The 24,378-nt window shown below is 40.7% G+C and overlaps 1 protein-coding gene across 3 annotated transcripts in view; it reads left to right on the top strand.

The window, feature by feature from the left end:
- CCDC87 (coiled-coil domain containing 87) overlaps positions 1-24,378 on the top strand; it is a 1,578,580-nt gene that overhangs the window by 577,759 nt on the left and 976,443 nt on the right. For all 3 annotated transcript variants that reach the window (XM_044087903.1, XM_044087902.1, XM_044087904.1), the window contains exon 10: positions 6,950-7,088. In XM_044087903.1, coding sequence (XP_043943838.1) covers positions 6,950-7,088 — 139 coding nt within the window. The remainder of the gene's footprint in view (positions 1-6,949; positions 7,089-24,378) is intronic.

Here is a 24,378-nt window from a genome sequence, read left to right on the forward strand (position 1 = left end):
TCTAGCAAGTTCAGATAACCTATAAGTATAACTTGTCTACTCTGCTTTGCAGAGATGCGTACCTTGTATTTTCAACTTTCAAAACTTTTCGACAGAGTGTATTCCTTGGTCTCACTAACCTTTCATTTAGTGTTCTGTCTTTAATAGATTGCTACACTCGCACCATTTTTTCCTCTCTAGTATTCCTTAACAACATCCACCATAGTATTTCCATTCCACACCTCTTTCTTATCAATGGTCTATGTTTTTTGAAGCTATTTTGCATTGCATTACAGTCTTAACCAGTGGCAGTCAAAATCCTTCTTGCCTTCAATGCTGTGTATCTTGTTTCTCTCCTTTCTTACTGCTTAGTAATTAATTTCTGTTATTTATATCTGTGTCACCTCCTCTTTCCTTCCAGCTGAATTTAAAGATCTGATTGTGGATACATGATTCAGTCCATTATAACAACATTTTTCAGAAAACAGTGTAAAAGAACAAGCAAGCAGAATTAGCAAAGATGTCAGAGAGATGAAGAATTTTTTACATTGATGATCGAGGATACAAGGATCGGTATACCCCAGAAGCTGGTAGACTCAAATGTTGTAGGGGAAATTCAAGATGGCTTGGAACAAATATCACAGTTTATTGAAGAAAAAGAGGTGGGAGTAAAATACAAGTTACCTTGCTCTAGCAACTTATCAGGGGGAGGGAAGCAGAATAGTGGTGGAATGACTGGGTCAAACATTTGCTGTCACGTTTTATGTTTCTGTGAACTATAGGGATAACATTGGAGAATGTCCTTGATAGACCTAGTGGCAGAATGAGTGGGTGAAGCATTTGTCTGCTGTTGCATTTTATGTTTCTGTAAACTATAGGTATAACATTGTGGAACTTCCTTGATAGAACCTAAAATTAGATTTATCCCTCACTACCAGACACAGTTCAGCTTTTTTCTTAGAACATCACAATCTCAGGACATCATATGCTCGGTGCTTAGTGCTTGAGCATTTTATGATGTTATGTGCCAGCTGTGCAGGCTGCAGGCATTCCTAGGCCCTGAGCCGTCCATTTCTTTTTATACCTTTCAAACAGCAGGGATCTCAATCCTAATGAACTGTAAGGAAGAGTCTCCATGTTCAGTGGTTAGATACAAATCCGCTAAGTGTCCCCACAGGTATCAAATTACTAACTAGACAGTTAGTGCAGAGAATTGAGGCTATGAAATGTTTAATGAACTGCTCCCTGTGGTACAAAGTTTGACTGCCTTAGCCTGTATTTGCTTACTGTGTGACTTTGAACAAGTCACTTAACCAAGTAGTGCTGTTGGGCAAGTGGGAATTTAGGATAGGTTCCTGAATGGCCTCTTGGACTGCATACCTAGTAACTGCATATGAACCTACTTACAACTAAGACCTGCACTGGGATTGCGTTTACTGACTTACAGAACAGAATGATGTGACTGCCATACATTGCAGTGCTTCAGCAATACCATTTGTAAATGTCCAAAAGAAAAGATCCTACCCTGTACTGCCACTAGGGGTACTGCATCATTTGAAAGGTCCTCATATAGGCAATGGTGAGAGAGCCCTACTTACAGCCTCAGGCCTCAGCTGGAGTACCGTCACGGTGTCTGAAAGTCAGATAGCATGATGAAACATTTTCCTCCTGGAGTGGAACCATCTGAAATGTCAAAGAATGTATTATCTTGTTACATATGTGTGAGGCAGAATTTATAAAGAATTGTATATGCAAGGTATGCGTGCATCAATTACTTGTGTGGCATATCAGATAATGAGACCAGATATGAAACTGCACAGATGCAAGAATGCAAAGTGAACAGCTGTAGACTGTCAAAGATTTAAAGAGGTCAGTATGTGAGAAACCTTCATCAGTTTTTCACATGTGGACATGCTGACTCCTATCAGGGACTGAACTACACAGTATCAGGAAGAAAGCACCAAACACAGCCACACACCTTACCACAGTGTTGTTCAGTAGCACTGAGAGTGACAGACAAACTCCAAGACCTGCATAGTTTAAGATTGGAGTACGTTATTAGTTTAATGGACACTGTAGGTGCAATATTGTCACATGGCACCAAATTATCAAAAAGAGGACATCATATATTTTCTTCACATAGATGAACTATCCGGGGGTATTTTTCACAATGGATAACATTGGACTATATGTTTCTGTGTGCTGTATGTCTTCCAATTCGTGATGATGCTCAGCACTCTCCTGACTTGGTGAACTTATTTCTTCTAGTGATTGACTTTGATTCTCACCATCAGAATGGTGTCTTTATATCATTCGGCAATTTCTGTTCTTCCTGAATCATTCTGAGGAGGACTGTATGGAAATGCATTTACTGGGCAGTAGTGACAGCCTATGATGATGTAGACAATATGTGGGAGAAGCATAGACATACCCTGATCTTCTGTATTGCATCATTTTAGATAATAACAGACTAATCGCATTTCATTATGTCACAGTTTAGAGAAACATTAGGCAGCCTCCCTACTGGATGCCTATGTAATATAGGTATTAAGCCAGATGTTTCATTAGATAAAAGTTGTGTATGATGTTTTGAAAAAACATTTGGCTCATTTACCATTGAAAAGTAAATATAGTTTTAGAAGGTAAAAACATTATTGGTAAGTGTTTTTGTCCTTTTACATATAGCTACTTGATTTATGATGAAGAGCTTTTTATACCAGGAATAAAATCTGACATAAAAGACTGCAAGCTATATTATCTACACATCTAGCATGTAAGAATGCAGACTACATTATTTATACATATTTGGTCTAAAATGTGAGCATGGCATAGAGTGTATCATGGTTCAGTTGAAAGCAGTAACAACAATATTTGCTTGTCACCTTTAAGACTGTGATATGAATTCATTGTTCCCTTCATGTTTATATTGTGCTTAAGCACTGTCTGATTTTGCTCACTGTTGGTGTAAGTCATCACCATTATTATCTTCATCAGTTCTCTTGTTCCCATTGTTACATGTGGTCAGAGTGTCTCATCACCAGTCACTACCTCTTTCTCAATTTGGAGCCACTGTCCCACCTGCTTTGATAGTCATGCCCAATTGTCACAGGTTTTCTCTTGTGCAATACATCCATTCATCCATCTGGATATCATTGCCTCCTCTTGCCATCTTCCTGCCTGTTCCAAATCGGCTTTACCAAATGATCTTCTGTTAGCCTGCATATGTAACTGAACCACCATAATTTGTTCTTCTTGAATTTCTCTATCACTACAGCTACTTTTGCTTCTTTTCTAATATCCACATTCTTCACTTGTCCCACAGTATTCATCCTACTATTTTTGATGAAGGTCACCATGAGAAAGCTGATTTCATAGCCTCCATTTCCAGTTCTCAGGAAATAGGGGGAGGAGGTCTTCATTTGAGAGTGGTGTGAAAGTGCCATCCTTGGTCACCCAATATAAGATGAGGCAGCTGGTGTGGACCAAGGTAGATCAATGGCTCGGTACATGCACTGTCTTCTTGGAACATCTCCTCATGTGGCTTACAGAAGTGCCCACCCATCCACTGTTGCCTGGAATGCATTGTCTTGCATACACATACTGATCCACATCCACATGTGAAATAACCAGCAGGGATACATGTCCTACTGTGGGACTAAAGCCATGAGAACAGCTAGAGAAGTTGACCATACAGAAGACAGAAGTTCTACTATAGGCCCTGTGCATCCATGGAATGTGTATCCTTGACGATGGTAAAGCTAGCAGGCCTTCCAGACCCAGGTTTGGCAGGGACTGGTGCAGGGAATCATTGCAGAGGGTTACCATAATAGAATAGTATAACAGGTGCAATGAAAGTTCACTGATATGCTGGTGCACGTCACTACCAATGTACAGGAAATCACCAGACTGAGAGAAAACCACCACTGAGAGAAAAAACACCAACACAGAGGTGTCTCTTACAGAGATTGAGGAATTCCTGCTATCTGTCATTTGAAAAAGTGAGAAAACCCTCACACCTGCCAGTGTCCTGGATATGAGAGCTAGGTTGCTGGTGGATGCCTCAGGTGACTTACACAGATTTAGAAGTATTCATTTATATTTTCCAGGGATATCAGGACTTTAACGTGTATATTATCTGTATGCATTCACAAGTACCAGTGGTAGAGGATCCAGTACAATATGTCGCACTTGATTTCAGCAGGTCATCAGTGTCTGATGATGATGCTACCATACACATAGTACAGTCTGACTGGAACTGTCAGCAGTCCTAATAGAGGAGGGAACACTTAAATCAACCACAACTGAAGTAACTGTTGTGGGACAAGATGAACTTTATGCATCACTTCTGGTCAGCTACACCATTGTCACTACCACAGATGGCCTCAGAGGGCTGCACTGCCTCTGAGTTGCAGACACCCAACACAGGGTAGAATGATGTAGGTGGCAATCGCCACCATGACTCCAGGACATTTCCAGACCTAGGTGTCATCCTTGGCATCAGTAGGAAAATGTGCAGGTCAGTGATCCAGGCACTGCCAGACAGTGCTGACATCATGTCACATATGTAGAATGAGCAGCATTGCCAGCATTAGGACATGTCACTGCTGCAGAGACTGTGAGACATACTGGAACTCATGCAGAGTGAGATTGAGTAGACCAGGAGGAGTGTGTCTGTCAAGAACATTGGTGGCCTAATTGGCATCCTTTGGTGCAGCCACGCAATTTCAGAAAAATGGGCACTATGGCCTTGCTAGGGGATGGCTGTGCATTGCACCACTGCATGCCAGACTTACACAGATGGCACATACCTTTACAGAGATGGCTTCACTGTTTTCATTGTCTGTGGCTGCCTTTGTTCCTGGACAATGACAATGACATGGTTGTATGTAGATACTATATCCACCACCCATGACCCCTCAACCTATGTTAGCATTCCTGTCCCCTGCCACTGTGCCTCATCCAACCTGTGCAAATGATGATGACTTTACCTTGCCCACCATGATGGCCTGTATGGATATATTAATGTTTGATGTACCCCACGAACAGTCAATGCACAGTAATTCAAATCCTGCATGTATTATAGCAAGCATCAGTGTTATTCTGCATTTTGTTGTCATGGCTCATAGTTTTGAACCAGATGCCACCTCTTTGCCAGTATTCTAATGCATTATTCCCTTTTATGTCTTGCATAGGGTCTCCCCATAGTCTGTTCCTTCAATAACTCCTCACCTGGCTCCTCCTTCACTGCTGACAGAGGTATGTCAGGCTTTGCTGCAATCTTCAGTTTTTTTAAGTTTACATAGCACCATGCTATGAAGTATGGTACAGACCCAAATATTCCTGATGCCGACTTTAAAGCATACTGCAAAAAACACAAATGTATCCATACAGTGGAAGAGGGCCATCAGCAGTCTGAGTATATCTGACAATATTGTATATCTATGATGGTGTAGTGTTATATGCTGTCTCTACCTCCATCTGGGGCTTATGGATGAAAATCATCAGCCATAGTTTTAAGGCATATCCTGCATCTCTTTCAACACACAACAGTAGAAATTATTATGAGAGGTATTCTGCCCACCTATAAATGGGACCTAATTATTGGGGAATAAATGAGACCTACTGTAACTACTGGGGACCCTATGGGTGGCAGTACATGCACCTCCCAACTAGAAGATCCTGTGGAAAGTCACCCCATATGAAATGTTGTTATAAATTGCACTTATCAGATGTGGAAATCATGGAAACTGTACAGGCACATTGCATATAATACTTTGTGCACTGCACATATATGGCATTTGTTAGAGTGGGAGACTTTCTGGTTGATATACCAGATGTCATATGTAACAAGGTAGGCCCTTGATGGTAATATGAATGCCGTCAATGACCCTAAGGACATTAGAGAATTGGGATATGTCATAGAAAGTCTACATATTGGTGTTTCTGTCCTCTGCTGTCCATTGAGGCCAAATATACTCCTCCACATGCTGCAACATCATGTCAAGGAACTGGTGTAGGATTCAATAGGCTGATGTCACTGAAACTCCTAATATGTCTCCTGTTGGATGATGGAAGACCCCCACAATAAAGCTGGTTTATGAAACACAAACCTTGTAGTCCACTAGGATATACAGTATTTGCATCAGCCCTTAATTTCATGTGAGGATGGCAGCTTACTCCTGTATGATGTATTGGTCAACAAGATAGTGGTTAATTGTGTGTTAGACATAAAAGTGATAGTATGTCAGCCGTTGATGGAGTCTGTCCTTTGAAGGCATTGTAGTAATGTGCAGCATTGCAGACATTAATTTATAAGATGGTCACTAGCGCATGCTGACCAGCTACTGCAGAGGCTATGCATCTTAGCACCAGTAATATACCAGTACAAAGAAAAATTATAGTCTTCAAGCAAGCTGAGTGCAGTGGCTCATTGTGCTAATTTTATTCTCTTTTGTATTGTTCCATGTTTGATTTCTTCATTTGGCTATGAGATGGATCTCATTAGCATACTGACACTCATTTACATGCTATCATGTAGTCATTTGCATGCAATGTGTACCGTGAAATTTTCCTGCTGTTGAGATCATGCTGCATATGTCTCTGAATTGTCCCCCTCCCTGCTTGTCACCAATCACTCTGCTTTACTTACATTGTGCTATTTGTTTGGAATACCCCTATAAGTCTTGCAACATTGTGCCACTGGAGTGTTAGTTTTACTAAAGCCTGTTCTAAGTTATTTGATCTTTATTATTATGTATTGTTTTAATATACATTACTAACAGTGGCATTCTCCCCAGACTGCCCATGAAACACAGGTCCAGTGTATCAGTATGTTGTTCTCTTTATCAGAGTTAATCACTTAAAGAATAAACCAGTTAATCTATTTTGACATTTCATACAGCTTGAAAAATATGTATACATGAATTAATGAAATGCTCACTCACATTTTATTGCATTTGTCTTTGTTTAGACTGTTGCAGGCTTCTAGCACACAAATGTTACAAAACGCAGACAATGATCAAGATACAGAGCTTCCACCTCTAGTCAGTGCCACAACCCGAACTAAGAGCAATGAAATGAAGCTCCATTGGTTACATAAGTCATTAAAGGTACAGAAATCTATAAACTTAACTCTTATTTTCTTTCCTTTCATCCTGGCAATCACCATATCTTATTTCCCTCATCAATACATTCAATCACCATATCTGCTTGTTTTTTTGTCAGACAGCATATTGACATAGTGATTAATATTTCTTCGTCATAGCTTCAAAAATCTGCAGCTCAGTCATGAGCCCTGAAAACTGTTTTTTTTTTTTTTTAGATACTTTTTCTTCCTTCCATTTCCAGTAGCAAGCTGATTGTTGCCTCAAACTGTTCATAAATATTACATTTATCCTTGACCTTGTGGTCAGGAGTGTGGCTGGAATTGGCCTGTATTTGAGTAGATTATTTAACTGGTTAATAAGGCAGACAAACAGATAAATATTTAAACAGTAGTCATTACTGCTGATATAAATACTGATTTTTGGCTAGCCACCAGTCTGCAAGCTGGGACAGTCCCAGGACACATATTCTGGACTCATGACACCATATTCCTAAACATTGCATCCCAGCCATTGATTAATCTCACACACACACATACACACACACACACACACACACACACACACACACACACACGCAAACACACTTCAAAATTACAGCTGATCATATTACCATAAAATTACCCCACACATTGGGTCATCCAGAAATAAATTGACTATACACGTTGCCCAATGCAGTATAACAAAAAAAACCCACACCTAATACAGTATGATAAATAAGCATAAATAAACATCTACCTCCATCACATATGCCATGCAAGTTATATGTATAAAATCCAAGACTGCACAAAAATGAAGAAAATAAAACAGTTGTTACTGTGTAATGCCAGCTGTTACCTCTGTTCTGTGCTTACATGATCTTCAAGTCAACATGTTTACCATAAAATAGTACTGACGTATGATTGACAATTGCAATTGCCAGCAGTATATGATAATGCAATGTTCAGTGGATGGCAAACAGTCAGTAACAATTCAAAAAGTAAGGTGTTTTGTTACTGCAAGAAAAATGTGTGACTTAAATGAAATAATAAAAAAGAACTAAGAGAGTATATCCCTTTTTACTGAAACAAGGGATGTAAGTTTAGATTCTGTCATAAGGAGGAGCCCATTGTTATATTGCTGGTGCTACCATTTGAAGTGTCATCAGTCCAAACTAGAGAACAAGCTGAGATTACTGGAGAGAAAAAAATGAGAAATCCAGAGTAGTTTTGTGGAGGAAAGGTAGTCAGCTGCAGTGATATTCAGCCACATTTCTGACTTCAGTGAGCAATATAACTGAAACAGTAAGGGTGGTAAGGGTGAGTAGTGATGCACATAGAACACTAGATGATTGCATGCATGTAGAGCATTCTATTTTTTATATTATTAGGGCAGTGGACTTGATCCTAGTAAAGATGATGCTCTAAGCCTCCTGCTGCCCTCACTTCAGTAATACTGCATTTTTAAAATATGGATCCAACTGTGTAATGGAAGAACTTTCTTCAAAAATAATTCTTGCAGCCGTACTTGTCAACAGGTTTCTAATAATTAAATAAGTTGTTTGCATGAGCTATTTTTCTAGCAGTCAAATTTCAGCCTCTCGTGAAAACATCAGTCTTACATTGGTACTCCTATCGTGCACTCTGTGTAAAACTGGTATTAGCTTGTGCCATCTTAAATTCACCTTATTACTTCAAGACAGTCATTTGCATTTTCCATTCATGGGTAGTTGGCAGGTCATTTGTTGTTCCAATCTACAGTTATTCCAAACATGTTATTGATTCATTTTAGAAGAAAGTAGTTGCTGTTTGTATGAAGAGTTTGGTTATTCTTTAGGTGTGACCATGTTCTGATCAATTTTAGTGTGATTGTGATGGACAAATTGCCACAAAGGATTACCATCTTGTCTTTGTGTCTATTTAACACCTTTATATAAAAGAAAACAAACCATATTAACATGTTCTCAGTTACAAACATTATACATTACACATTTTTTTGTATAACTATCATCAATCCAACATTATATACACTGCCCAATTCCTGTCTTCCCTTAAATCTCACTCCTCCAATATATTATTTTGCATGCATTTTCCCACAGTTTCATTTTTTCTATATAATTTGCTTCTACCCTCTTCCAAAAATCCCACTTTCAGTTATTTTACGTGTTACAATATTCAGTACATCAAGTAGAATTGTTCAGACTTTGATTTACATTTTCTAGTAACTGTTTTTTTTTTTGGCAGCCACCAGAATTAAACTTAGCAAGGCCTTACAATGTGTAGGCAATTTGTATCCCAGCTTCAAAATAATTTTCTTAATTATATCCATTTGCTCACCCAATATTTCTGAAAGAATACTGTGCAGGGAATTTCTGAAGTCTGCCAACTCATTACATTCCCAAAATATGTTTCCAGTTAACCCTGTCTTCCTCGTCACACCTCCAGCATTTGCCATCTACCTGAGGAAAAATTCTTTGATGTCTGCTTGGGGTATAAGAATAGCTATGCATACACTTCCAAGCAAAAATCCTAAATCATCCAGACTTTGTTGCATAATCGGGAGCCATTCATATGTCCTCCATTTGTTTCCTTGTGAATTGCTTATCCAGTCTCTCTTCCTAATCTTTTCTAACCTCTTATAACTGATTCCTGTAGTTATCATGGAATACATTATATGTCCTACTAATTTTTTAAGAGCAGCTTCTGTTCTAGATTCAGCTAAAAACTCTAGTAGAGCAGGTCTTTCACTTAGGATTCCCGTATCCCTTTCTGTTTGCCTATACTCTGATATCAATCCCTGATAAGGAAGGCCGTCTGTAGCCTGCAGTCTAAATGTCTTGACCTCTTCGCGTTCTGTTACCTTTCCCTCTCTAGTTATTTGCTGACAGTACCTTGGTTCCTTTGCCAGTTTTTTCATCAGTAAATCCCAGCCCCCTCTTGCCTATTCTCTGCACCTCTAAATGCAGTCATCCATATTGGTAAAATCTCCTTACTCCATTTTTGTGGTGGCTTAGTTTGTAGAATACTTTATGCTACTTTATCAATATCATTATTTATTTATTCTGTATGGCTAGTGTTATTTTCCTTAAGGATCTCCATCCAAAATCCCACTCTCTCATTTCTTGAATTTCCCATTTCATCATCATCCCTTTCCACTTTGAATTATAATTTTATGCTTGCGTTACGGAGGCTTAACTGTGTAGCTTAAAATATCCCTTCAAATCAGGTAATCCTAAACTACCTTGTTTTGTTGGACAGATCAACTTATCCATCTTGACCCTTGGCCTCTTATCCTCCCACATAAATTCCTTCGACTCTATATAAATTATTGTCCACAACTTCTCCTCTGTTTAGAGAGAGTCCATTAGTTTTTTGATATAGAACTTCTCTAGTTCTTTCTCTTTATATATTAAAATATATATATATATATATATATATATATATATATATATATATATATATATATATATATATATATATATATATATATATATATATATAGGAACACTTTGTAATCCTGAAATTCTGAAATACTGAATTTCAGAATCCCGTGATTATAAAGCCGAAAGCTCAAAAGTTCGAAACCCCAGAAGCACGAATTTCAAAATCCCGAAGTACGGAGATTTTGAAGTAGCACATCTGCTGTTGCTCTGTGTGAAGGGATAGCTGGAAGTACAGGTAAGTATTTCTGATTAAGGGTTTTGGTTAGGGGCTTTAGTGTATGTCAGTGTGTTTGGTTACTGCGATCTGTGTGTGCGAGGGGAATGTAGCTTTAGCTTTAGCTAGTTATAGTATGTTTTCTTTGTTTGTGGATGTACTTTTTTTTAGACTGTTCAATATATTTCAAAAAGACAAGGGAGATTAGCCTCTGGGCTTTAAAACATGCACTCAGTGCAGCAAGAAAATGCCCTTGAGTGATTTACATACTTTGTGTTTATTGTCTGGGGCCTATACACTTGCAGGAGTCCTGCAGTATCTGTCACACCTTTAATCAAAGAGCTCTTCTACAAAGGCATAACATGCTCATGCTTAAGGGTATGATTCCGGGCCCCTTTGCTGAAGCTATTTTTAGGTGGCAAGAAGTCTTCATAACCTGGATCCTCTTCTTCTTCTCCCTCCACTCCGAAATCTGACAAGACAAAGAAAAGATCACTGGCACCAATGGAATCTTCAGAGCCGGCACCAAAGATGACAAAGCTGTCTGCTCCAACAGCTTTTTCAGAGCAGTTAGTTCATGGATCCAAGAGAACTTCGGAGCATTCTAAGCCATCGGCTCCAATTCTAAGCAAGTTGATCAAAATGACAAGTTTCGAATGATCAGTCTACAGGCAATTCTTCCCTTTCTAGGGAAAGACGATTAGATGTGCTCAATAGATCTTCAGTATGCATACTACCATATAAAAATTGACATGCGCTCCAGAAGGCATCTGCACTTCAGGCTGGGAACCAGTCACTACTAGTTTTGAGCCCTGCCCTTTGGTCTCACTACAGCCCTCAGGATGTTCACCAAATGCATGGCAGTGGTTGCTGCTCACCTGAGACATCAAGGATTCTGAGTGTTTTTGTACCTATACGACTGGCTCCTAACTGCCACATCCAGGCATCAACTCCTAAGGGCAAGACAAACCACTATAAATCTTTGCTATCATCTGGGAATTACCTTGAATTTTGAGAAATCAGCTCTAGAAGCCTGTCAAAAATCTAACTTTCATAGGAGCTCACTTAGACACCAAAGAAATGATAGCAAGACTTCCACCCGACAGACTTATTTCATTAAGAACTCAGGTAAAAGTCCTAATTCACAAGAAAAGAGCATCTGCAAAACTAGTACTTCAAGTTTTAGGGACAATGGCCTCTTCCATTATTCTGATACCTCTAGCCCGCCTTCATATGTGAATTCTTAATGGTTGTTGTTGACCCGGTGGTCATTTCTATATCTACCAATGTCTCAGAAGATTTTGATAACCGATGCCTGCAGGAAGGATCTTCATTGATGGATTTATTCCAGTCAGGTCTCTCAAGGTTGGCAGTTTCTACCCAGTCAATGCCAGGCCGTGGCGACCATGGATGTCTGCATGATAGGGTGAGGATTACATTTTCTGGGAAAGACAGTCCAATGCACCTGGTCCCCCTATAAAGCCCATTGCATATAAATGTTCTATAGATGAGAGCAGTGCTTCTAGTGTTGCAGGCCTTTCAAAACTCTTTTCCTTAGGGAACAATAGCAGTCCAGTCAGACAGCATTTCAGTAGTCTAGTACATCAACAAACAAGGAGGCACCAAATCTTACCCCCCTTGTTAGGAAGCTGTCCGGGTTTGACAATGGGTGATATCTTCCAACCGCTTTCTGACTGCAATGCGCATCCCTGGGAAATCCAATGTCATAGTGGACAAGCTCAGCAGTGCAATTCTGATGCCTCACGAGTGGTCCCTCAAACAGGAAATGGCAGAAAGAATTTTCCGGAAATGGGGTCAGCCTTGCTGCGATCTATTTGCATCACCCATGAACAACAAATGCAGCAGCTACTTTACCCTAATCCCCCCTCAGGGGGAGCCACGGAGGGATACAGTGGTGTACGATTAGCCCCTGTGACTTCTATATGCTTATCCTCCAACTCCCTTGATTCCCAAAGAGTTACAGAAAGCAAAATTGTTGAATAGAACAATCATCCTCATTGCCCCTTACTGGCCCCAATAGATTTGGTTTTCCTATCTATGGCCTCATCTCTGGGGAGATCCATGGATTCTGGACCCAGTTCCAAACCTACTTTCACATCCACAAGGACTTGATCTTCCAGACTTGAAAAACCTAAAATTAACAACGTGGCTGCTCCTATTCTCCATTGAGACACATTTTTCTTTTGTCACATAAATCTTCCACACAAAAACTTTACAAAAGCAAGTGGAAAAGATTTATTGTATGGGCCATGGGAAATAATGTAGATCTCTTTATTGCTCCATTGTACCTCATTTTGGATTTTCTAGCAATACTTTTTTGCAAAGGAGCTGGTGCAGCTACCATAAGAGTTCAGTTAGCTGCAATTTCAGATTTTCACCTAGGAGAGAATGGTTCCCCTGTCATGTCCAATAAACTTTGCAAAACCTTTTTGAAAGGAGTTCTGTTGCTGAGACCACCTTAAAAAAATCCTTCTCCCCCTTGGGACTTTAATTTTTTATTATCTCATTTGACACATTCTCAGTTTGAGCCTTCAGCAAATTGTGATTTGAAATTCTTAGCTTGGAAAAAGACTTTTCTAGTGGCTATTACTTCTGCCAGAGTGGTATCTGAATTACAGGCTTTGTCAATAAACTCACTATATTTAATATTTCACAAAGGCAAGAGTTTCATTATGAACTAACCCTTTCTTCCTGCCCAAAGCAGTTTCTGAGACTAATCTCAATCAGTCCATTGAATTGCCAGTGTTCTTCCCAAATTTCCAAAACAAAGGAGAATATCTTCTACACTTATTAGATATTCACAGGCAATTGTGTTTTTACCTTCATAGAACAAAGGACTTCAGAAAAACAGATTAGTTCTTTGATGTTAAGTTGTCTATCTCGCCTTCATTCTTGCTGGATGGGTTCGGAGCCGACCTCGGCTCCGACTCGGCCACTCTAAAAGCTCGAGAGTTGGTTCCACCTGCTCGAGGCTCCCCTTATATCCCACAATGCTAGGCGTGAGTTACCTCAGATCTCGTTTGCCGCTACAGCGATCGAGGTGTTGGTTTTCTACCGGTTCTTGGTAAGTGACTTTCTTGTAAAGTTAGTGTATTTAAACCCCTTTATTTTTAATTTTTATACTTATTTCCCTTAGTTTAGAGGAATTCTTGCCCTTTTCTTAAAATTCCTGTTTTTCCCCACAAGAACTTTAAGTTCTTCCCTCGGCCTTCAGGCCTTCTTCCTTCCTAGTGGGTGTGTGTGTTATTTTTCTTAATTTAAAACCTAGTTAGTTGTTTTATTTTAAGCTAAAACTAGACAGGGTGTAATCAGTGTGTTTTTGACTGTGTGTGTGATTGCACTTTCGGAATGTCTAAAGAATCAAAGGTCTCAGGCTTCAAGAAGTGTGATGCGTGCTGTCAGAAAATGTCTCTGACAGACGGTCACACTTCTTGTGTCTACTGCCTGGGACCTTTGCACCTGCAGGACTCCTGTGCTGTTTGCCATGGCTTCAGTCCCAGGGTCCTGCAGGAAAGAAAAAATAAATTAATTTTAAGAGGTTTACTCAAGCCTGAGGATTCCCTTACTGTGTCTTCAGGGAAGCCCTCCAAGGCTTCTAGGTCTTCGGCTCCAACAACTGAGCCGAGACCTAAGGCTTCTAAACCTCTGCCTACATCGGCTCCGGCTGGAGCCGATGAGTCTCAGTCCACAGTTTCTGTGGTTCCTCGGCTCGGCTGGAGCCGAGGTATTAAATTCCGTGTCGGCTCCGACCAGACCTTCGGAGCCGACATCTAGGAAGAGGTCCAGGTCACCATCCCTTGGCTCCGTTCATTCGGCTCCAGGATCTCCCCTGCTGTCTGAACGGAGCCATAAATCTCACTCCTCTAGGTCATCGAGGCTGTCGGATCATGACCTTCAGAGGGTAGTGAATCGACTTCTTAAGTCCGAGGCACTGGCCCAGATGCTTCAGAGCCCGACTCATCAGTCGATGCCTGCCCCTGTCCATCAATATATTCCTCCTCCGACTCCGTTGAGCTCGGAGCCGGGTCGTGTCAGAACCGAGACTGTGGTAGCGTCGGAGCCGATACAATTGTCTTCGGCTCCATCGTCGGCTCCGATTTCTTCCTTAGAAGAATCTCAGTGCCGGACTTCCATCGTCGGCTCCGAGGGGGTGAGTGGCATCGGACCCTTGTCCGACCCCGCTCTTCCTCTCGGAGCTTCGGCGCTGGTGAGTTTGGCTCCGACATCGGCCTCGGAGCCATCACTGTCGGTGCCGAGGGAGGTTCTCAGCTTCTCGGAGCGGGGACCTCTGGCTTTGCCTGACAGGGGTGCGTTCGAGGTCATGCAGAGTGTGTTAGAGCCTGGCTCTACTCCACAGTCGGCTCCGTCCGCCCCTCCCTCTACGGTGCCTCAGGTCAAGTCAACTCACTCCCTCATCCCGGACCACAGAGAGCCAGCTCCTCAGGAACCCCCTGTGGGGATTTCATCCTCTTCCGAGGCCTCTCCTGATTTGGCAGAAGAGCCCCCTTGGAAGAGGAAGTGTAAGAGGAAACACATTGACTCACCTGAGTCCATCACATCTGACACAGATTTAGATGATTCCGAGGGTTCCCCCCGTTCCCCTTCTGAAGATGTCTCCTTTGCAGACATTCTAGAGATCCTGAAACAGAGGGGAAATTGGCCAGCCCTTAACCCTTCGGAGGATGAATCCGTGTATCTTGAGGCGTTTGGCTCTCGCCCTTCCACCTCCTGGGTGTCCCCCCACTTTGACCCCCTCATGCAGGTGGTTGCTAAAAAGGCATGGACGGCTCCTGATTCAGTGGACCCCACTCCCAGGAGACCCTCCAAGTTCATAACGGCACCAGCAGACAAACAGTTCTTGACAAAAGGAGTTTCTGTGGATGCTATGGTGGTAGCTGCTGCCACTAAGAAGGAACTAGCTGATCCTTCAGTACCTGTCCATCCACCTAACAAGGAATCTAGGTCCATGGACAGGTACGGGAAGCGGATGTTCTCGTCAGCGACATTTACTATGCGTTAAGCTGAACTACCTGTGCCATTTCACTCATCTTCAAAGGGACTTGATTAAAGAAGCGAGTGACATGTTGAAGGACCCTACAGCTGCGGGTTTTCAAGATAAGATGAACACTCAGCTGGCTACCCTTAACTCCATAACCAACTCCTCCATGCGCCTCCTTTCTTATGCGGCTGATGGAGCGAGTAGGGCCGCAGGGACAGGTGTGGCCTTACGTAGGCATGCCTGGATGCGGCTATGCAATTTTGCGGACCCCTTCAAGACGTCTTTCACTAACTCCCCGTTTGATGGATCATCTCTCTTTGGTCCTCAAGTGAAAGAAACCTTGACTAGGTGCGAAACTGATGGCAAGACTCTTTCTGCCGTCGGAGTCCGTTTTCTACTCCTTCTAGGCCTTACCCCAAAGGCCAGAAAAGTGGAAAAATGTGGTTCCGTAAACAATCTCAAGGGACTTCGCCTGACGCACAAAGTCGTTTCCCCGCCAGAGGCAGAGGTGGGAATAACAATGGTAGACGTCGCCCTCGAGGCAGGGGGGCTCCGCAGAACCAGGGCAATCGGGAAGCTTTCTCTGATAAGCCCTTTCAGCATCCCTGAGGTGTTGCCCGACTGCCCACCTTCGGAGGCAGTCGGGGGAAGATTGTCACTGTACCCAGAAGCCTGGCTATCCCTGACTCAAGACAATTGGGTACAGTCCGTCATTTCCGAAGGCTATTCTATCCCCTTTCTTCGCACTCCAAACCAATCAAAAAAATCCCTTCCAGATGTTCCACCTGCTCAAAGGGATCTAGCGGTTTTGGAAATTTCAAAACTGCTTGCAAAAAGAGCAATTCAGCCAGTTCCAGCAGACCAGCAAGGATCCGGAATCTACTCAAGGTTCTTTTTAGTTCCAAAGAAAACAGGGGACTGGAGACCAATTTTGGATCTCAGTATCTTGAACAGATCAGTCAAGAAAACAAGATTTCGGATGGTCACGCTGCAATCCATCCTTCCCCTATTGGGAAAAGGAAACTGGATGTGCTCTATAGACCTTCAGGATGCGTACTATCACATAAAAATGAACAGACGCTCCAGAAGATTCCTCCGCTTCAGGCTGGGAACCAGTCATTTTCAGTTCAGGGCCCTGCCCTTTGGTCTCACCACTGCCCCCGGGTGTTTACCAAATGCATGGCAGTGGTAGCTTCTCACCTGAGACGACAAGGATTCCAGGTGTTTCCATATTTGGACGACTGGCTCCTCACAGCTCCCACCAAGCATCTCCTTCTGATGGCCAGGGATTACACTTTTCGCATTTGTCAAAAGTTAGGCATTTCAATAAATTGCGAAAAGTCTGTTTTGTCGCCTTGTCGTACTATTACTTTCATAGGCGCAAATCTAGACACAGTAGACATGTCTGCGAGACTAACACATCAGAGAATAACAGACATTCACAAACTGGTCTCACTCCTTTTCAACAACAACAGAATCAAAGCCAGGTTAGTTCTGAAGGTGTTGGGAATTATGGCGGCGGCCATACCTCTGCTTCCATTAGCCAGATTCCACATGCGGATCCTTCAATGGATGCTCTTTACACAATGGTCATACCAGCAACTTCCAATGTCCCACACCATTATGATCACGCAAGCGTGCAGAAATCATCTCATGTGGTGGATGTCTTCCCCTCAGCTCTTGTTGGGAAGACCCTTTGTTCCACCCCCTCCGGTTGCTACTCTGACAACGGATGCCTCCCTGATCGGGTGGGGGGGGCATTATCAGGGCAGGACGGTCCAGGGCACATGGCAACCAAACGAATGCCACTTGCACATAAATGTTCTGGAGATGAGAGCAGTGCTTTTAGCGTTGCAAGCCCTTCAAGACTCTCTTCCCTTGGGAACGATTGCAATCCAGACAGACAATACGTCTGTAGTGTGGTACATCAACAAACAAGGCGGAACCAGGTCATACCCCCTGTGTCGAGAAGCACTCAGATTGTGGCAATGGGCGATTTCTTCTCAGCGATTTCTGATAGCAACGCACATCCCGGAAGTCCAATCAAATTGCGGACAAGTTGAGCAGAGCTATCCTCATGCCTCACGAGTGGTCTCTGAAAGACTCTGTTGTGAGAGAAATTTTCCTCAAGTGGGGTCAGCCTTGCTGCGATCTTTTTGCTACTCCCCAAAACAGCAAGTGCAGAGAATATTTCACCCTATTCCCTTTACCAGGCCAACCCAGCAGAGACGCTCTAGTCCAAGTTTGGCCCCGGGGACTTCTGTATGCATTTCCTCCCTTCCCACTAATCTCTCAAGTGATACAGAAAGCTATCGCTCAGAAGGCCTCATTGATCCTCATTGCTCCTTACTGGCCTCGACAGGTGTGGTTCCCCTTTCTACATCAATTTCTATTAGAGCGACCGTGGCATCTGGACCTAGTTCCAGATCTTTTGATCCATCAGTCGGGTCAGTTACATCGCTCCCTCCTCTCTCTGAACCTCACTGCTTGGTTCCTCCAGTTCCAACCTTAGCCAGGCTTCCTCAATTATCTCACTCCGTTCGAGATATTTTGATAGCTTCCCATAAATCTTCCACTCGGAAGATTTATTTGGGTAAGTGGAAACGCTTCACATATTGGGCTCAAGGAAGGGACATAGATCCTTTCACTGCTTCCATCCAAATAGTCCTTGATTTACTAGCTGAACTCTTTCATTCAGGTTCATCTCCATCTACTCTTAAAGTTCAATTGGCAGCTATTTCTAACTTTCATGTTGGTATTTCTGAATCTGCCTTGATGTCCCACAAGCTTTGCAAAGCCTTTTTGAAAGGAGTTTTTCTTCTCAGACCTCCTATAAGAAATCCTCCTTCTCCTTGGGACCTAAATTTAGTTCTTGCTTCTTTGATTCTTCCCCCTTTCGAACCTGCAGTCTCCTGTTCTTTAAAATTGCTATCATGGAAGACTCTCTTTCTGGTAGCCATTACTTCAGCTAGAAGAGTCTCAGAGCTTCAAGCACTCAGCTGTCGACCTCCTTATTTATTGTTTCATAAGGACAGGGTATCCTTACGAATGAACCCATCCTTTTTGCCTAAGGTAGTCTCGACGTCAAATCTAAATCAAAGCATTGACCTCCCTGTCTTTTTTCCAGAATATTCCAATAGGTCTGAACAAAAATTACACTGCCTGGATGTTCATCGTCAATTGAGGTACTATTTGGATAGAACAAAACAATTCAGAAAATCTGACCAGCTGTTTGTCTCCTATGCGGAAGGCAGAAAGGGACTTTCAGTTTCAAAGGTATCATTATCCAGATGGCTAACATCTTTGATTTCCCTTGTATATGAAATTAGACACCAAAAGCTGCCTAATAAACCTAAGGCCCATTCCACCAGAGCTTTGGCTACTTCTTTAGCCTTCCAAGACAGACTGCCTATTGACACCATTTGTGCAGTGGCTACTTGGGCTACTCCTCACACTTTCATTTCTCATTATAAGTTGGATTTAGCTTCTAGGCATAGAGCTAACTTTGGTTCCACTGTTCTCAGGAGTCTGTTCCGTTAGGCCACCCGGGACAAGGTGCTAGGGACGGTCCCATCCAGCAAGAATGAAGGCGAGATAGACAACTTAACATAAAGAAGTTATGTTCTTACCATAACGTTCCATGTTAGTTGTCTTCTTCTCACCTTCTTCTTGCGTCCCACCCTCCTGCCCCCTGGCCTGGACAGACCTAGAGGAGTTGTGATTGTGACCTCTCTTTCTACCACCTCTATACTTTAGGTATATGCTCTGCTGTGCATATTTCCTGGATCAGGATGTAGGTCACCCTTCTCTTCTCCCTTATTTATAGAGGTGGACTTTGTTACTAATTATTCTATTACTATTATAGGCTGGGCCTAGCTTACAAACGAGATCTGAGGTAACTCACGCCTAGCATTGTGGGATATAAGGGGAGCCTCGAGCCGGTGGAACCAACTCTCGAGCTTTTAGAGTGGCAGTCGGGCCGAGGTCGGCTCCGAACCCATCCAGCAAGAAGAAGGCGAGAAGAAGACAACTAACATGGAACGTTATGGTAAGAACATAACTTCTTTTTTCCATTTCTGAAACGAGAAAAAATCTTGCCAGTTTCAAAAGTTACCTTGTCAAAATGGCTTTCTGACTTTATTACTTTTATTTATAAATCCCAAAATAAGCAGTTACCTAAACCAGTCGAAGCAAATTCTGCTAGGGCTGTGGCTACTTCTTTGGCCTTTCTGGCCAGAGAATTTCTAGACAGTGTTTGTGCAGCAACTACATGGTCAAACCCCCATACCTTTATTACTCATTACAAAGTGAATTTGGCCTCCACGGGTAGGGCTTCCTTTGGATCAATGGTTCTGAGGAATATTCGTCCGTGAGCCACCCAAAATTCAGTTTGCTAGGGACGCTGCCCCATATGTGAGAATAAAGGCGAGATTGACAACAACACACAAAGAAGTTATGTACTTACCATAATGTTCCATGTGTGTTGTCCAACACCACCTTTATTCTTACAACCCTCCCACCTACCCCCTTTCTAGACTTGTAAAAAAATGGGTGACACAAAATGAGGCCTTCTAGGACTCCTTGTTATTTAAAATGTTTCTTTAAATACGTTCAATAGTATTACTTCTGCCTTCTTTTTTATAACTACTGGCTTCTTTATTGGACAAACAAGATCTGAGATAATGGGGAAGTGCATTCTGAGAAAGGAAGAATGCCCAAGAGCTTAGCTGAAGGCCACAAGCTTCTGCATAAGGCCGAGATGTATCCGACAGATCAGATCCGACCCATACATGAGAATAAAGATGGAGATGGACAACATACATGGAAATAAATATGGGTATCACTCGAACAGTTCATGTGTGGGTACATAGTTTACATCTATAGCCTTTGTTTCATTGTCATTAATTTAAAAAAATGAACAAGCACAGGAATCTGTCTAGTTCCAACCTCACCAACACGAGTGTTGAGGAAAAAATAAAAAGCAGAAAAACTAGTAGACTTCATTAATGAGCTCAGTCACAAAAATTTCCAAAAATCATGAAAGCCTAGTAATGTTCCAAAGCCTTTATTCACTACTGACAAGCAATTCAAAGCCTTTACTTGCTGTTCTTAATTGCACTTTTGCTACCCTGTTTATATTGTTTGCCTTGAATAGGCTGGTTTAAAATTAAACAGTACATATGTTTTCCATACCTACTTCTAAGTGTGTAAAAGTTGATATGTTTAACATTGTAAAGTATTTCTGATTTTTTATTACTGAGGATCGCTTGTCTGTGATGAATAAAGGCTTTGGAACACTATCTAGGTCTTGTGGTTTTTTGGAAATTATTGTGACTGAGTTCATCAATGAAGTTTGAAATCTACTAGTTTTTCTGTTATTTTTTTTTTTTTTATCTTCATTAATTTTATTCCCTAAAAGACTTGAAACTGTCTCAAGACATTGAGACCATCCTTTTCTGGTTTTATCAGGTACAAAATAATGTTTTCTGCAAATAAAGCCAACTTTTGTGGAGTACCATACCAGTTATATCCTTGACTTTGTCAGTCCCTTATTTTCTTTGCCAATGGCTCTAAATGTAAAACAAATAAAAGGGGAAAGATCACACTCCTGCCTGGTTCCTGTCTTCAGATACACTGAAGAAGGGGAAACTCGAAAGCTTTGTTCCATTAAATTATTTAAACGTATCTATTGTTCGTTTTTCTTATTTTACTGTTTTGTGGTTAACGGACGTGGTCTATTACAGCTTTTGTTCTTTTATTGGTAATTCACACACAACTTGACAGAAAGGAACCCTCTCACTTTAATTTAACCTTTTTATTGTATCAAAAAATGCAAATGCTTCCATTATCCTACATAAAATTCCAGCTTACTCTGTCAAGTGCTTTATCTGCTTCAGAACCCACCAACATCAGCAGTATTTTCTTATATTCTGCTTCCCTGTGAAGGAAGCAGAATCATCATCATTCTGTTAATTTCAAATGTTTGCCTCACCTCCAGTAAACAATATTGATCAATATGTATTAGTTTTGGCAACAGTTTTGCAATTCTTTTTTACTATAGACATAAATACTTTATAATCATAGATTAAAATTGAGATGGGGCACTTTGAAGCTGGGTCTGATGGGTGTTTACCATCTTTAGGTATTAGAGTCAGCACAGTTTTCTTCCAGGATGCTGGCATTTCCCCTCCTTTTAAAATAACTTTAAGCAAAACCTTTCAGATCTTTATCACTTCACTTTCTTACCTCCTAGTTTCCAAACTTCCACAGGAATACCATCTATTCTAGGAGACCTTCCTACAGATTGATGTATGTTACCATTTTTATCTCTTCTTCTATCTTAATTCTTAATTGTTGAGCCCCATATACCTCTAACTTTGGCATACTTAAGTCTTCCATAAATATTTCCATTTATGCTCTTTCTTGATTCTCACATTTCTCTGCTTTATACAAATTTTCATACAATTTCTGATATATCTGTAATAACGTCTACAGGATTTCTTGTTATTTTTCTTGTTATAGGCTTCTACCACTTCTTCTTTGTTTTACCTAACTCATTGTGCTAAAGGTTTTTGTGCTCTGGAGTTATTATCAAAGAACAGTTGCTTAACAGCAATCTTTCTAAAGTCATGCATATTATCCAGATACTCCCTTATTTTCTCTTTAGCGCTGTGCCTCTTCCTGTTCTGTGAGATTCCCTTAATTCTGTAATACTTTAACCTTGTCAGCTCCTCTAATTCATGTTAAATTCTTCACCATATCTCTTTTTCTTTTATTTCTCCCCCATTTTTAAAGTCCACTTTCATTTTATCTCACTCAGTAATTATAACGTCCGAAGAAATTTCTTTCTTCCCTTATAATTCTTGAATGAGTTCCACAACACATTCTTTAAATTCCTCTGTTTTAATATGTAGGTAGGGAAGCATCAGTATCATGTCTCATTTTATTTCATTACCCAGCATTTTTGTCTTAGTTGCCATTGATGTATGATCTGAAATAGTTATTGAATGTGTGTCAAAGCTTTCAATTAAATGCTCATGTTCCTTTAATTTAATTTCTATCTAGTCTAAGCCAGTTATTGTACCTTGGGGAATAATATGCAGATTCTCTCCATGTTCCTACTAGTGAATTTATGTCTTCCATACAAAATATTTTCATAAATTTCTTCATAAATCTGCCCTGTTGTGTTATATTTTCCTTTCTAGGCCATCTGAGATACATCCTTACTGTTGCAAAACAAATTCCAGTCCCCACCTATCAGTAATATTCCCTGCTGAAAGCTGATTATATCTCCCTTTTTAAGCTCCATAATAGCAGTTTTGGTGGAATATAAATAGATGCCAGTGCAATCTTCCTCCTTGGGAAGTAGCCCCTTACTACCCCAAATCTCCAGTTTATATCTTTTTTCTTCTGTCACTATTGGAGCTGTTCTAGTAATCAGTATAAGTACTCCCATTTTCATTTGTCCCTGATACTGTGCTGAATATCCCTCCTGAAATCCTTTATCAAATTTGCATACTCACTTTTTTCCAAATGTGTCTCCAGTAGGGCTGGTATTTGGACTCTCATTTCTTAATATAATGGAATGCTTCTGTCTATACCTGTGAGGTCAGTAGTATTCCAAAATAATATGGAGATCATAGCCATTATGATAAGAAGTTATTATTCCTATATATTTTATATATATATATATATATATATATATATACACCTGTGAGGTCAGTAGTATTCCAAAATAATATGGAGATCATAGCCGTTATGATAAGAAGTTATTATTCCTATATATTTTATATATATATATATATATATATATATATATATATATATATATATGCCAGTTTTTTAAATGCCTGTTTCCAGGTTTTGTCTTACATGTACCCACTAATGTTTGTCAGGTTGATCTTTTATACAGTTGCTTGTCATCTCCATTTGAACTTATGTCACATTTTACAAGACTTTTTGTTTTCATGAAAACCCTCAAATAAACAAACAAAAATAAGAACACACCCGTAGAACATTCCCATAACCTACTAACTTAAAGGAAACACACCATACTATTTACATCTTCAAATAATGAAGTTTAAACCTCCTGATAAGAACAATTGACCCAAATCAACAGCTGCACATACATTACATAACCTACAATTAAGGTTATCCATGCTAAGGTTCATGTTATAGCCTGTGGTCCTGCTTAAACTAATTGCCTTTTGTTCTTGTTGTATCTTTATTCCCCTTCCAAATGTAAAAAGCAGCTTTTATGCTTTCAGAAAACATTAACATTTAGCCTGAAAAATACCGTTACTTTTATTGCCTACCCTTGTAGTTAGCTTATCTCCATGGAAATATAAGAACAAAATGTATGGTTGCCCTCAGCTGTAGACTTCTCAACTAAGACTGAACATTTATTTGCTAAAGGAAAACTTTTCATTACATTCAGTGTTCTCTTATTTACTTGCTTACACACACAACAATTCTACATATAATTTGTATACTTTTACACCCCCCCCATCTCAACAACCCAAGTTTACAACATATTAACTTAAACATGATTTTGTCCAGCCTTTCTTCTCTTTCTCCATTTTAATGCCTACATTTCTTAAAACTTAAAAAGAAGAAAAAGGCACTTGTTTACTTTAGAATC

Source organism: Protopterus annectens, chromosome 11.part0, assembly GCF_019279795.1.
Source record: "Protopterus annectens isolate FY-2018-M chromosome 11.part0, PAN1.0, whole genome shotgun sequence".
Lineage (NCBI taxonomy): Eukaryota > Metazoa > Chordata > Ceratodontiformes > Protopteridae > Protopterus > Protopterus annectens.